This window comes from Jaculus jaculus, chromosome 4, assembly GCF_020740685.1.
Source record: "Jaculus jaculus isolate mJacJac1 chromosome 4, mJacJac1.mat.Y.cur, whole genome shotgun sequence".
NCBI lineage: Eukaryota > Metazoa > Chordata > Mammalia > Rodentia > Dipodidae > Jaculus > Jaculus jaculus.
The window spans coordinates 44,108,620-44,124,093 of NC_059105.1; the positions used below are offsets into that span (position 1 = coordinate 44,108,620).

Genomic DNA, 15,474 nt, shown 5'->3' on the forward strand with positions numbered 1-15,474 from the left:
TATTTGTTGCTGTATTTCTAACTGCCCTTTTGATTATCTTTAAAAGTTATTTCCCATTTTGGTTGTAACTGCAACACAATTCACTTGCCATGGGTATTTCTTTTCACTTGACTCTGAATAAGACCCTTGGGAAAGGGCATCACTCTTCAGTGTAACAGTGACATTTTTGCTATGACAAACTGAACTGGTTCTGACGGTAGTACATAGTATCCTAGGTGGTCAAGAAGACTATCGGTCTATTAATAACCAGAATATGATATTTCTTTTCTATTAAAATTTGGTTGGTGATAAAACAAATTTTTGTTATAGAATTTTGTTTAGGGCATGACTCATTTTTGCTTTTATTATAGTATATGATGATACAATATAATATATGTAGTTGTTTAATGAAATATTTAATGATTATTGAAGCTATAAGTAATTTATTACATGCTCAGTTCTTTATGGTTTATATTACTTTGAAGTTTATGCATACCACTCACTGACTAAATGTATGCATGTATTTATATATGATTTTGTTTGTCTTTTGTGTTTGGTTAATTAATTAGAGATGAAAATCAATCCTTGTACAAACTTGATGGTCTGGAAGTAACTATATAGAGACAGCATAGCTTTATGATATTATTCAATTCAAAATAAACCCATTTAAGGATTTTTGGGGGCTAGGGAGATGGTTTAGCAGTTAAGGTGTTAAGCAGCAAAGCCTAAAGACCCAGGTTTGGTACACCAGTACCCACATAAGCCAGATATACAAGGTGGAGTTCGCTTGCAATAAGCCCTAGCATGCCCATTTTCTCTCTCAGTCTCTCTCTCTGTCTGTTTCTCTTTTTCTCTCTTTTTCAAACAAATAAAAGCAAAAAAGAATTGCTATATTTATTTAAATAAAGTTTTTTTTTCTTTTATTACAATTAATCAAAAATGTTTAAAATGGCTTTGTTGAATTGTTATTGTTTATTCTGGTCCATGCATTCTTTCAGCTACTAAAGTTATATCGGCATGAACCTCTGTCACATAAAAATGACTGGCCGTTGTAGGATTTAAAGTCCATATAATGAAAGATGCCATGTATGAAGGCATGAAGAAAAGTTTAAAAAATCTAAAAAATAATAATGACAACCAAAAAAAGAGATAAATGAATAAGTGAAGAATGCCCTTAAATTATTTAAAGAGAACCTAAAAGAGAAAAATGGGTAAAGGATGTAAGAAGGCATGGCTAATGAATTTGTAGGAATATGCTAACAGTCATACAATATAATTACCTATCACGAGATACCATATTATATTTGTACAAAACAGAAAGTCTCATAATACCAAATTAGGCAAAGAAACATGCATACTGCCTGGGCTTGTTGAGTGCAGGCTGACCATGTTCCGTATCATTTCAAAGGCAGTTAGAAATATGGCAACTCTGCTTTGGGGTATGTATCAGATTTATTCTAAGAAACTTCCACATATACAAGGTAACAGCTAGAGAATGTTCACAGTACCATTATTGATCAAAAACACACAGTTGGGAAAGAGTAAATATTTTAAGAAGAGAGGGATAAATGAACTTATATGCTTAGAGTATCTTCATATATAGTAGGTAAAAGAAGCACAGTAGATGCTTAGCATCTACACAGTGCCAGAGTCCAACAATAGTGTTGAATGAGAAAAAGGTCTCGAGCATGGTTAGTACCTTCAAGGCAAAATTATATGTTAGATGTCTTTGCATGCATGTTGCAAAATATAAAAATATAGAAGGAAGATACCTGTTATATTATGATATGGGAGGACAAAAATAACACCTAGTGAAATGTGTCAGAGTGGAAGATCAAGTTTCCTGTTTGTTGTAGAAACAAGACTTTCCCCCACCTCTTTGTCGAACACATGTATTTTGTTTCTTGTCTTTCCCCAGTTTATTTGAAGAAGAGATAATGTCATATGTGCCTCCACATGCCTTACTCCACCCCAGCTATTGTCAGTCTCCACGTGGCTCCCCTGTGTCATCTCCCCAGAACTCACCAGGTGAGTCCACGTGCTGCTCACAGTGAATTCTCTGAACCCAAACAGGACCATCCTAAAACACACAGGATCACTCTGCATGCATCTGTGTCGTCAGCACAGACCCATGTCATGTGGTGTTTGCTGCCTTTTAAAAGTAATTTGTTTCCATGTAAATTCATTTTGACAGACATAATGAAATGGGGGAGTAGATATTAATAGAATGACATATAGAATTTACTTTTCAGTTTGTTACATAGTACCTAATATATCTTGGGACATATTGGGGCATAAAATACCACATTAGCTTTATAGATTTGACAAGTTCTAATTGGGGGATACAGTTTTTGATAGACAATAATAGTCTTGATGATATTTTCCCCCCTGTTGTATTCACTAACTGCATGAGATAGGGAAACAAAAACAAAGCTGAATGGGTGAGTGTGTTAGTTAATTGGGACAAGATACCTGACAATCGTCAGTTTAACAGTGGAAGGATTTACTTCAGTTCCCAGTTACGACTCACAGTCCATGCTGACAGGGAAGCCACGGCAACAGGAGTTTGAAGCAGCTGGGCTCATTCAGCACAGTGAACAAGAAGAGAGAGACAAACACTGATATTCAGCTCTCTTTCTTCTTCCTGTGCAGTGCTGGGACCTTGCCTGTGCATTGGTGTCATCCACAGTTAAGGGGTACCCCCACCTCCGTTAACTTAATCAAGATAATGCCTTGCAGACTTGCACAGAGGCCAACCACATGTACATAGTTCCTCACAGGTGATTCTAGGTCCTGTCAAGTTGACAGCCAATATGAACCATCACTAATGAGAAGATAAAACATGTTGATAAACTAAACTTAGTGTTTGAACTCTTTCTGAAAGAGCTATATGTGAATTAAAAGGTAAACGGATAAATGAATGCATGAGAAATGGTGGTAGAAGTAGAGCTTAGCAAATGAATTTTCTAGAGAAGATAGCCAGGATGTTTACAGAGCATCAGCCATATCCTTATAGGAAAACATGCTGTTCACACTTTAATAGCTATCAGAGTTTAAAACTATTTCAGGGCTGACGAGATGGCTCAGCAGTTAAAGTGCTTGCCTGCAAAGACTAACGACTTGATTCCGTAGTACCCACATAAAGCCAGATGCACAAAGTGGCATATGCCTCTGGAGATTGCTTGTAGCAGCTGAAGGCTCTGATACTCATCTACCTACCTGTCTGTCTGTCTGTCTATCTATCTATCTATCTATCTATCTATCTATCTATCTATCTATCTATCTATCATCTATCTCTCCTTGCAAATAAATAAAAACATTTCTTTAAAAAAAAAAAAAACCTTTCAGGCTGGGTATGGTGGCGCACGCCTTTAATCCCAGCACTGGGGAGGCAGAGGTAGGAGGATTGCCGTGAGTTCAAGGCCACCCTGAGACTACATAGTGAATTCCAGGTCAGCCTGGGCCAGAGTGAGACCCTAACTCAGAAAAAAAAAAAAAAGACCTATTTCAGTAGAAATCCAAGCTTCAGCTGTGTTACTATAAGCTGCTGTGTTCTTTAATGAATAGCATGCAGCTTCACATTCTGCCGTGATAATGAAGCTGCAGTTTAATTGAATGCCACAAACAGGAAAAGCTCTATTACCTTGTCCATATAACACAGATTTATGGAGCATCCAACTAGTATCCAAGCACTGTATTAGACCCTGCTGGTACAAAGGTGGGTAACACAGTCTCTGCCTTTGAAGGGCTTCTGGTGGGGCAGTGAGTCAGCCATGACTCTGAAGCTCTGTCATTATCCTGTGGTGGAGAGATGTGTGGGAGCCCAGATGTGGGAACAATTGTTCTTTCAGGGCTAGATCTGGGGTGTTTGAGGGAGATGAAGATAACAGATGTGAAGGAGCCTTGAAGGACGGTGAATAGGAATTTGCCAGATGGACCAAAGCAAGGATGTTCTGATCACAAGAGTGGCAGAAGCTACATCACAGAAAATGAATGCACTTGAGGGCAAATTTATGAATACAAGTAGAGAGAGTTTCTCAAACCTTTGGTTGGAAATGCAGACCAGGGTCAATTGGTCATGGAAGTCTTACCTTATAACCTATTAGTTTATAGACTCTTCTTTGGTGAAGGGAGCTTCGAATTTCATGTATTTCAAATACAATGACCCTCAAGATATATCTACTGAAATGTAACGGAGCTCAGCCAAAACCCTTTGAGCATCTGGCTCTGTTCGCCTTATGTCCTTAAAAACTGGCTCGTGACGAAGCCTCTGAAAATTTTAAAGCAAGAATGCCAACAATACCCTGTCTAATGAAGACAGTTTGATCACAAAGGAGAATGACATAGAATTTAAGAGACAAGAGGTAGAAGAGCCACTGGGGGCTGGCCTAGAGAGTTCCAGCGAAAGAAATACGGGACTGAAGTAGAGGCCATGAAAAATGGTGGGAAATTAGGAATTGGAGCCCAGATAGGGAAAAGTCAAGACAGATTCAAGGTTTTCCCTACCCATAATGCCAAGCAAGTGTTAGCTCCACATACTAAAGGAATAGGGTTGGAGTTAGAGCTTAGAGAGGCTAAGTGGGCTTGTTTTGGATATATTTCACTGATAACTCTTTGGGTTGCAGGTGGAGATACCCAAAGACAAGTGGAAAATACAGTCATAAAGGAGAGGAAGGTTCACCCATAGATAAGAGGAAGTGATGAGATTAAAGAAGGATGGTCACATGAGGAACCCCAATTTTTAAGGGTTGTGCTGAGTTAGAGGAGTGAATGAAAGAAGGAGAGATAGTAGATTTTGGAGCTGGAGTAGAAAAAGTGGTTCTGGGGAGTATTTCAAGGGGGTATGGATGAGATGAGGTGTAAAGAAAAGTAGTTAAAAATGAATTTCATGAAGTTGTAAGTTATCTTTGCCCAAGCAGAGTCCATAAACTAGTAGCTCATAAACTGGATTACACCGGTTATTGCATGGTGCAGGCTGCCAAGTAAAAGCTCGGAGTACAGAATTCGCCTCGTGTGAAGCACGCAGGCCTCCCAGGGCAGAGTTGGGCGCGAGTGAGAGGAGAGAGCGAAGGAAGGACCCTCGGCTGAAGAAGATGAGCCTGGGCGAGCTGAGGTCACAAGGCAGAAGCAGTCAAGGGCACCAGAGACCAAAGCACAGGTCAGCTTTGGAATAGTTAGGGACAGTTGGTTGTGTGTCACAAGATGACACTACAGGTTAGTATGAAGGGGATGGACAAGAATCAGAATTCACAGCTTGCCTCGAGTCTTTCACCAAAGTGTAACCTGGGACAATTTAACTCATCTCCTTTTTGGGACTTGTATTTTTCTATAAAAAGGGCATAGTAACAACCACCCCATCCTTCATAGTTAGTTTTGGGAGGATGTCTCACCTGGTATCTGGGGCATAGCAGGTATTCAGTAAACATTAACTTAGCCCTTTATCTTCTTTTCTAGAAATTAGATTCCAAAAATTCTAGCTTGTCCCTATATGAGCCATTCATAACTTGGAAATATGAACCCATTTCTTGAATTGCCAAGCTTGTCTGGGCTAGGTATTTAATCATTCTGAAGGACCTTCTCAATGAGGAGTATGATAAAGGTTTGAATGGATTGTCTCTTTGTCTTCCTATTTTATGGTTAAGAAATGAAGCCTGGGCTAAAGAGATGGCTTAGCAGTAAAGGTGCTTTCCTGCAAAGCCTAAGGACCCAGGTTGTATTCCCCAGAACCCATGTAAGCCAGATGCGCATGGTGACACATGTGTCTGGAGTTCATTTGCAGTGGCTGGAGGCCCTAACATGCCCATTCTTTCTATCTGCCTATTTCTTTCTTTCTCAAAAAGATTATATCTATATGAAGCCATATGGAATGCCAGTGAAGGTCCTTCCTTCCATGGCATTTTCTGAAGCCCATCCTCCTTGAGAGAAATATAGATCACCAGATTCGATCTTGAACCACACCAAAGCATGCTCTTGAAGCCTGGCTGAACATCCTAAACATTCTAAATGGTGACAAAGTTCACTTCATTCAGGATCACAAATGCCCATGAATAATCTGTGGTGGTAATGATGCACATTCTGGAAACTTCGATTTAAAGCTAAACATTTTCCAATAACATGTGTAATCCAGATATCTCTTAAGTTGCTAGCAGTGGTTGTGATGGTTTTGATTTTCAGAAAGAATCATCTCCATATTTTTGGCCTACTGTATTTCAGTGGGCTGTGTTTGATCTTCAGACTGAGATGTGCTGCCCGATATCAGGGGAAGTTACTGTAAGTAATTCCACATGATGAATGGCTGGGCCTTGCTAACCTCATTTCCCCTGTGGAGGAATCTTCCATTTTTCTGAATCAAATAACTGCTTTTTTTTTTTTTTTCCTACTGGTGTTCCTGATGGCTATGTAAAATCAACATTTCAAAAAGAATTCTTAAGTGGTCTGGTCATTTTTCTGAGGACTAGAATTTCATCCTTTTTCATGGTAGGAGAATAATGGTGAAAATTGTGACAATAATAAATGTTAATGCTCCTCTTTCTGAGTGCCTGAGAACCGCTAATCTTTCTACCCTTTTCCTCATCCCAAGCACATTTACATGTCTTTTTAAGTTCAGAGGGGAGAGGGCTTTGGAAATTTTGACTCATTGCTTTCTGCTGCTGTTAGAGTGTTCACCTAAAACTTGTCAAAATTTTAGATTGTGAAGGTTTACTTTTCTAGGACCATCATAATGCCAATTCAACCCCAGCCATGCCAGTAGGAAATGATCTCAGCAAACACCATATGGTTCCTTGTGCCAAATAGGGAGCCCAGAAGTTCCTTTAAGCTGCACATTTCTACAAATCTAAGAACAGTAGCACATCAGTTATCTAATATGATTAGAGATGTGTTCTTTGTGAATTTTCCAGGTAATCAAAACTGTGACTTTAATTGCATGAGAATTGTTTAACCCAGTATTTGCTACAATTCTGTATAACAAATGCATTATATTTCTCCTTGCTTTCATATACACAGCATATAGAGGGTGTTTTGTGGTTTGGTGGATCATTGTGTCTTGAGTTATGATGACTGTGGTTACCTGACTAGACATGAACTTGCGGGAAGCTAACAGCAGCACAAGGTCACTGGACAGAAGTAAAACTGACTCGAAGTACTGAAGAGCCTTGTGATCTGTCCTCTCTCTCTGTGTGTGTCTCTCTCTCTCTCCTCCTCCTCCTTCCTCCTTTTCTTACTGCTTTCCTCTCTGCTCTCTTCTTTCTCTTCTTCTATCTCTCCTCTCTCTTTCTTCCTCCTTTTCACTCTTCTGCCCTTTCTTCTCAGCACTATCTCTGGTATGAGATGGAGATTTTATTTTTTGTTACTAGTCTTCCTCACCCTCGCCTCTGGTGGTCCCAGGATGCCTGTCAAGCCCAAGAAGCTGGAACAACAGATTGTTTTCAGTAAATGGTATGATTCGGGCCTGGTGGTGTGGGCCTGTAGTTCCAGCTATTCAAGAGGCAGAGGCAAGAGGATTTCAAATCTAAGGATTTCTTGGGCTACAAAGTGAACTCAAGGCTAGGCTGGGCAACTCGGTTAACTCTTGTCTCAAAATAAAAAATAAATTGCTGGGGCATGGTGGCACACACCTTTAATCCCAGCACTCGGGAGGCAGAAGTAGGAGGATTGCTCAGAGTATGAGGCCAGCCTGAGACTACATAGTGGATTCCAGGTCAGCCCGAGCTAGAGTGAGACCCTACCTTGAAAAACAAAAACAAATAAAATAAGGATAGGTGTATAGCTCAGTGGTAAAACACTTGCCAACCTACCATGCACAAGATCCTGAGTTCAATCCCCAGGACTGAGGCTGGGGGGGTTGTGGCTTAGCTGTTAAAGTGCTTGTCTGCAAAGCCAAATGACCCAGGTTAGTTTTCCCAGATCCCACGTAAGCCAGATGCACAAGGTGGCATATGTGTCAGGAGTTTGTTTGTAGTAGCTTAGAGGCCCTGGCACACCCATTCTTTCTCTTCCTTTTCTCTCTCTCTCTTCTCGGCCCCTCTCTTGAGATTCTTATCTTTACATTCATCAGGTTACCACTTCATGGCTCAACTATCATGAGCAAAAAGCATTTCACACAGGGCTGGAGGGATGGCTTAGCAGTTAAAGCATTTGCCTGCAAAGGCAAAATTCCCAGGTTCAATTCCCCAGGACCCACATTAGTCAGATGGACAAGGGGGCACACACATCTGTCTGGAGTCTGTCTGCAGTGGCTGGAGTCCATAGAGTGCCCATTTTCTCTCTGTCTCCCTCCCTCTTTCTCTCTCAAATAAATAAATAATTTAAAAAATTTTATGATACCATTTAACATACCCAGTAAAGAAAAAAGTGTAAACAAGCCACTTCCCTTCTCTTCTGTACCACAAAGGCCAGTTGCCTTGGTCTCCTCCAACCCCCGAAAAAAAGAGAAAAAAAAAATTTTAAACGAATTCTTGAACTTGTATATGGTTATGGAAGGTTGCATAACAAGTATGTCAATAGTATATGACTCTATGAAATTCCTTAAAATCTACCTACTAATGACAAAGAACAATTCAGTACCTATCAGAGTTCCTCACTGGATTGTGTCCCTGACCGTTTTGTGCTGAGTTCCTTAGAGAAGACTCCGAATGTACTCTCGCTGGAAGAGGATTCCACCTTCGGGCTTTGCTTGCATTCATGGTTCTCACACAGTCCTGTCAGCACAGTCTCCTAAGAACATTTTTAGATTTCATTCTTGCCCTGGAATCTCTTGGCCATTGTACATGACAGGTATTAAGAATTTTGACAGCCAGGTGTAGGTGTGGTGGCTTCCGCCTGTAATCCTAGCCTTGGGAAGGCAAAAGCCACACAATTTTAAGTTCTATGCCAGCCTGAGTGACAGGAATGAGAGCTTGTGTAAATAAATCCAAAAAGAATTTGATAAAGGTCAATAGCATAATTTACTGTAATTTGAAGCAATGTATATATAAATGTTTTTTAGTAATAGAATTATTGGCAACAGAAATTTTACATTAAACAGGTTTTGCCTCCAGCATCTTCATAATTAAATCCCTTCACCTAGAGTATAAATGCAATCAGAGCTCATTTTAATTGTGTCCATATGGAGAGTGATGGAATGCATTAAGGCATTTCCCACATTCTTTTAGGCATTTCATATTATACAGCCATAGTGTATGATCTTTTTCTTTTTTTTATGGACATACTTAGTATGGATACATAATATTGATGCCCTCCTTTCCCTCGTCCCTCCATTGGGCTACTTCTTAAAGCAGTCCACTCAAAGAATCCTGTTTCTTTTGAGACTTGAGAGATTTTCCCTCAGTCCTTTGTTCATCATTTCTATTTCTCCATCAATGACTATGTGACGAGTGCTGATTCATTGCTGCTGCTTTCTGAGCTGGGTGGATTTTTCAGACTGGAATAGTAACAACTTTCTTGTGCCACCCCTGAGTGGGCTTGGGCTGTACTACCCTGGCACCCCTCTACCCAGGACAGCCCTGTGTTCAGCAGGTCATGCTCCTTTGTGATGCAAATGTTTTTCAAACACATAGGAATCAGATGCCCAGTATTAGCCCCTGAGTGCTACCCACATGCTTCCTGGATTACAGTGGATCTTCTTGTGAGGGAACAGTAGTTCTCAACTATGGCTGCACATTGGGATCATCCAGGAAGCTGTGTAAAACACTTATGCCTGGGCTGCACCCACACAGATTCTGATGTAATGTGTTTTGGGTGTGACCTGAATTTTGGAATTTTTAAAAGCTTCCTATGTGGTTCTAATGTGTAGTCAAGATTGAGAACCACTTCCTAGGAGTCACTTCTGCTTCTCAGATTTTTTTTATGGTCAAGGTTACTTGTTTTATTTGTGACATAACTCTTAGAGCTTTTTATATGCAAATCATAACAAGCCTCCAGACATGTCAGTGATCAGTAGCCAGTTTTATAGATGTCCAATCCTAAAGCCCCAGTGGATTTCCCCATATGTTGAGTACTTAACTCCATGCCGATAATACTAACAAACACACGGAGGACTTTTAATGAGACAGGCACTGCCCAGTGTCATCCACACACTAATTGATTTGATCCACAAGCATAGACTGATCCCTCATGCAGACTTCACTACTGTATTGCCCAGTGCCTATAGAGTATCCAGGCAGCTATCATCTATGATTCAATATGTGTAGTTTCCCATGCTCCTCTCCACCAGCATCATTTCCCATGCTGCTGCTTTTAGCATCAGATAGCCCTGGCTCTGATCCCAAACCTACTGTCACTGGCATGTGACTGGACAGGAAACCACATCTTCATTTTCCTTCATTGCAAAGTGATGATGTTGAAAATAATAATAGCCATTTTGCACACTTCTTGTGAGGATTTCTCAAGATCCCCTATGTAAAGTGCATTATTCTAATGCATAGCAGGTACTTAGCAAATGCTCGCTAGTGTTGGTATTAAGAAACTGTGTTATCATCAGAGTGCCCAATTCCTCCTCCTTACATTTCTGCTGGTACTAATTTGTATTTCGCGTGGTAAGTGCTCCTGAGTCACCACACTCCTGACTAGCCCTCAGGCTTCAGTTGCTGCAAAAACTCCTAGGCTCCTAGCTGGGTTTCCAACCACTAGTCTCCCTTCCTCTTTCCCATCCTAAAACTACCCTACCTATTGTGAAGATAATGTCTTTAATCAGATACCCTTGCGTGTATTCCTTTACTCAAGAATATATACAGGACTTATTGCTCCCAGCACATCCCAAACTCCTGGGCCAAGTTTTTGAAATTCCTCCTCTAATCTGGCTCCAATCCTTCTGACTGACTTAACTGTGGGTTTCCCAACAATTCCACTCTACTGGGTTATGAGGTCTCCTCAGTTGGAGGTTATTCCATCTCTTTCTGCCCTACCCCAGTATAGACTGCAGATGTTCCTCTGATTGTAAGCTTAGCTGAAATTAAGCCTCTTCCTTAGACCTTTTCTATTTTGATCTCGACATATACACATTATTTTTTCTGTAGCATCACTATTAATTTTCTATACAGCTGATTCCAGTGCCCTAAGAGGCCAAGCAGCCAGTGTCAATGAGTGGAGACTGCATGTGTTGCCCAGTGGATTGACTCTTGTCTCCTCAAGTACAAGCCAGTTGCAATATTTCCAAAATAACTTTCAAGAGAAAAACATTTTACTTGAAATTGCCTAATTTTAAATGTTGGCAATTAATTAAAAAAAATTTTTTAATTTTTTAATTTTTTTAAAAAAAGGGACAAACAAAACAGATGGCAAGGCTGGGTGCAGCCCAAGGGCTATAGATTTTCCCACTCTGCTGAGTAATTTGTGTACCTTCTAGTTTAAAACTTAATTATTTTTAATTATTTGATAGGTTTTATTTCTGTCTCAATAACCAAGATCTCCATGTCACCAAGTTCATAATGAATACTCATTTAGATGATTTATTTACTAAAAGAAAATTTTACCATGCATACATGTTGGCTCATGTCTGTAATTCCAACACTGTTGAGCCAGACACAGGAGGATGGCAAGTTCACAAGTTCAAGGTCAGCCTTGACTACCTAGCAAAAACCTTTTTTTACAAAAAGAACAAAAACAGGGCTGGAAAGATGGCTTAGCAGTTAAGGCACTTGCCTGCAAAGCCAAGGAACTCAGGTTCGATTCACCAACGCCCACATAAAACAAGATGCACAAGATTGTACATGTGCCTGGAGTTCATTTGCAGTGGCTAGAGGCCTTGGTGCACCCATTCTCTCTCCTGTCTCTCAGCTTCTCTCATGTATATATATAGATAAAGATAGAGGGAAAATTAAATTTCACGGAATTTACATGAAATGAACAAGACCAGTTTGTGTTTTCTGGTTTCTTTTACTGGGTTGTTGAAAGAGCTCCTGTTTATGTCATGTTCCCATATTCATAACCAGTTTTCTGTGGAAAGAGGAAGAAACCATGTCGCTTTTATATGTTATTAATAGCGCTTAGCCATAGACTGACTTAAATCCTGACTCTTCAGACTCACTGTTCCTGGCACGCATGTTTGTACTACGAACTCTTCGTGCAACCACAAGACCTGCGCCTTCTGCGGTTATACTTGAATTCAGTTTTTATTTTGATCATTTTATCCTGGGATGGGAAATACACATAAGGATGTGTCTAAAATCATTCTTACTTATAAAGCATATCTAAAAGAAGTTTTTGTTTGGCTTTTTAGATGAGGAATTTAGAGCGATTTGTACAAACTCACTATTCTTCCCCTATATACCACCTCCTCTCACAGTGCAATGTCCTGTCCAAGTGCTATGATATCATTTCAGCAGGAGGCAAAGACATTGCGTTCTGAACAGTTACACTTACACATGAACAACTACTTGAGTAACCCTGTCTTGGACTGGAAAGGGGAACATATCTGAGAAGCACATGAGCCTCGTGGTGACTGTTGGAGAAGGAGCCTTATTCTCCATCACCAAGGCATAAAGAGGATTTCCCTAACAACCATATTTAAGTGTTGTTATGTCCTTCAACTTGGAGGGAGGCATGCAGGAGCTAACTGTATTACCTCACTTTATTTATACCAGTGGATGCCCTTTGTGGTTTGGTGATGAACATAAGGACAGTGAAAACCCAGGTCATCCTCTTTTTGTGATTTGCTGCAGGTACACAACGTGCCAATGCCCGTGCTCCAGCCCCTTACAAGAGAGATTTTGAGGCCAAACTAAGGAACTTTTACAGGAAGTTAGAGACTAAAGGATATGGACAAGGCCCAGGGAAATTAAAGTAAGTCAAAAAATGATACAGGTCACATGATTTATAAATGGTGAACTGATGGGATATGGTTGGGTTTACAAAATTGATTGTGATTTGAGACATCACACGAGTCCTTGTTTTAATGTGCATAATTATTTTGGCATTTTTAAACTATAGGATAATGTAAAATTATGCAATTAAGCACAACTAAGCTTGGTTTTAAATCAGGTTATAAAAGCACTGTGAGTTTGTATATAAACATATAGGCAAAATAAAAAGTTGATAATTTTTCATCCTAGAATACATCGTTGTTGACTTATTAGGTAACCATGTGATACAACACTATCGTGACGTCTTGTGTTCTATGGTAGTGGCTCCTAGGCTGACCTGAATGTAGCAGGGTAGTATCAGCTCTATTTCATCCTGTGAAACAAACCTCACTTGTCCAACAGAACTTGCCATGACTGTTGTTTCTGCCTTCCTTTATCCACTTCCCTTTCCCGGGGAACCAGAAGCATCACCCTTTTATGTTTTATGCACATATTTCCATTCTCCATGTGTTTTTCTTTCCCTCTTCCCCACCCCTGCCCCTGCTTCATGGGTCCACTGGAGCTATCCCACCCAAGAGAGGGCCAAGGAAGGAGGTATCTAGTGAAGTGCATGTGACTCCAGGTGCCTAACAAAAGGCCAGCCTGGGGGCTGGAGAGGTGGCTTAGTGGTTAAGCGCCTTCCTGTGAAGCCTAAGGACAAAGTTCTGGGGATCCAGCTACCATGAGTCCAGAGTCTCTGTCATTACCATTTGCAGTGTGGGCAAATTGATATCAGTGGTCTAATTGTCATCCTCACAAATAGATTATTCACAAGCATCAGTTATTTTTATCTACCTCTTAGGGAATCACAAGCTTCACTTAATTTGTTAAATTAAGTGCAACGGTAAAATATTTTATTTTTCAAGACACGGATTTGTTTCTCTCCTCTCCTCTGGTTCTCAGTGTATGGTCTCTGGGAATTTAGTAATTGAAATCCTTGTGCAGGTGCCTGCAGGCTTAAAGCAACACCTCACAGTGTCGCGCTTATTTTAGTAAACAAAGGCTGTGTGTGTGTGTGTGTGTGTGTGTGTGTGTGTGTATTCCTTTATGATCATTGTCCTTCTGGGATAAATGTCTTGGCTACTCAGAACAAACTCTTAGGTGGGTTTCATGGCGTAGGTCATCTGTTTACCCGTGATTATCTTACGTAATTTGCTAATGCAGTGAAGAATTTAAGACAAACATGTGCTTAGATACAGGCAGTGGTGATATTAAGCAACATCACTTCTCACCTGGTTAATTATGGTAAAGAAAAATTAAATGGCAAGTGTCAGGTGGCAAAGAGATAAGGACTCAAAAATAATCTGTATTTTCAAATTGTCTCTCTATGGACAGGTTAATCATCCGAAGAGATCACTTGCTGGAAGATGCTTTTAATCAGATTATGGGCTACTCCAGAAAAGACCTACAGAGAAATAAGCTGTATGTCACTTTCGTCGGGGAGGAAGGGTGAGTAGAACAGAGAAGTGGCTGGAGGGACACAGGCTGTGGCTGCGGGCGGATGTTTCTCCACACCACTGTGGTTGCCTCAAACAGGAAATCCTTTTTGGCAGGAACTGTTGTTCTCATACCCTTAAACATTTTGGCTTTTTTTTTTAAAAAAAAGGATTCCTCTGGTTTTTAAATCATGTAACATAGAAATTCTTTGGTTAATAAGTCAGCCGTAGCTCAATTTTTAGAGGAGACTAGCTTAGTTTCTTTTCTCCGCATCTCTCTTTTAAAGAGGAAAAGTGGAGTTTTGAAGGAAAGAAAGCAGTGGCATTTTAGCATCTGTGATCTTTCCTCCTACCTTGAAGTGCTAAGTAGAATGTGTGTTAATGTTAAATAAGTCACACCCGAGAATCCTGCCATCCTGCCGGGAAGCTCCCACAGCCATCACTCTGGGCCCTTGCTCCTGATCCTCCACCTCCAGCTTTTGTGTGTCCTCGGGAGGACAGCACAGCTGCCATTCGAACTCCCTGCTGTAAACAAACTGTACAGCCAGCGTGACTCCTCAAGCGCTTGCTCACCTGGAGAAAGGTTAGGAAACTAAGGGCTGAAGGGTGTCCACTGCTCCCAAACGCACACAGCAGTTGTTATGGGTCACCTTACACTGACAGCTCTCATTTCTCCTAGGTCCCTCCCTCCCTTCTCATCTCAGGTCTCAGTACCTGCTTTAAAATCTGCAGCTAATAGATAGAATTTTTAAAATATCATTCGGTTGTCCTAATTCTGCCTGTGTTGTGTTTGAGCCTGTTGTTTCCAATATTTATTTATTGGCACCAAAGTTCAAACACGCTAAGCAAGCACCCAGTGACTAAGTTACACCCCCAGCCTTTGCCCTAGCCTCTGTTCTGAGTAGACCTCACTTAAATTACCCAGGCTGGCCTTGGACTTTCTCTGCAGCCCAGGCAGACTTTGAAGTGTAATTCTCCTGTCTCAACCTCTTGAGTATCTGAAATTACAGCCCTATGCTCCTAGGCCTGGTTGGTTGGATTATTTTAGGAGCACCCCTCTCAGTCATGCCCAGAGATAAGGAAAAGTAATAAATCATAGTTAAGATAACCCACAGATTTGCCCACTCAGCTATGGTTGACACAATGGAGACTTTATAACTTGTCCCTGCTAATGGAACTAGAGACTAGCAAAATCAGAACCCAGACCCAAGCCCTTTGCC

General features: G+C 40.6%; 1 protein-coding gene across 4 annotated transcripts in view; it reads left to right on the forward strand.

Annotated features, from left to right (window-relative positions):
- Hecw2 (HECT, C2 and WW domain containing E3 ubiquitin protein ligase 2) overlaps positions 1–15,474 on the forward strand; it is a 397,209-nt gene that overhangs the window by 341,853 nt on the left and 39,882 nt on the right. For all 4 annotated transcript variants that reach the window (XM_045146802.1, XM_045146800.1, XM_045146801.1 and 1 more), the window contains 3 exons: positions 1,898–2,007; positions 12,639–12,759; positions 14,154–14,267. In XM_045146802.1, the coding sequence (XP_045002737.1) occupies positions 1,898–2,007; positions 12,639–12,759; positions 14,154–14,267 (345 nt within the window). The remainder of the gene's footprint in view (positions 1–1,897; positions 2,008–12,638; positions 12,760–14,153; positions 14,268–15,474) is intronic.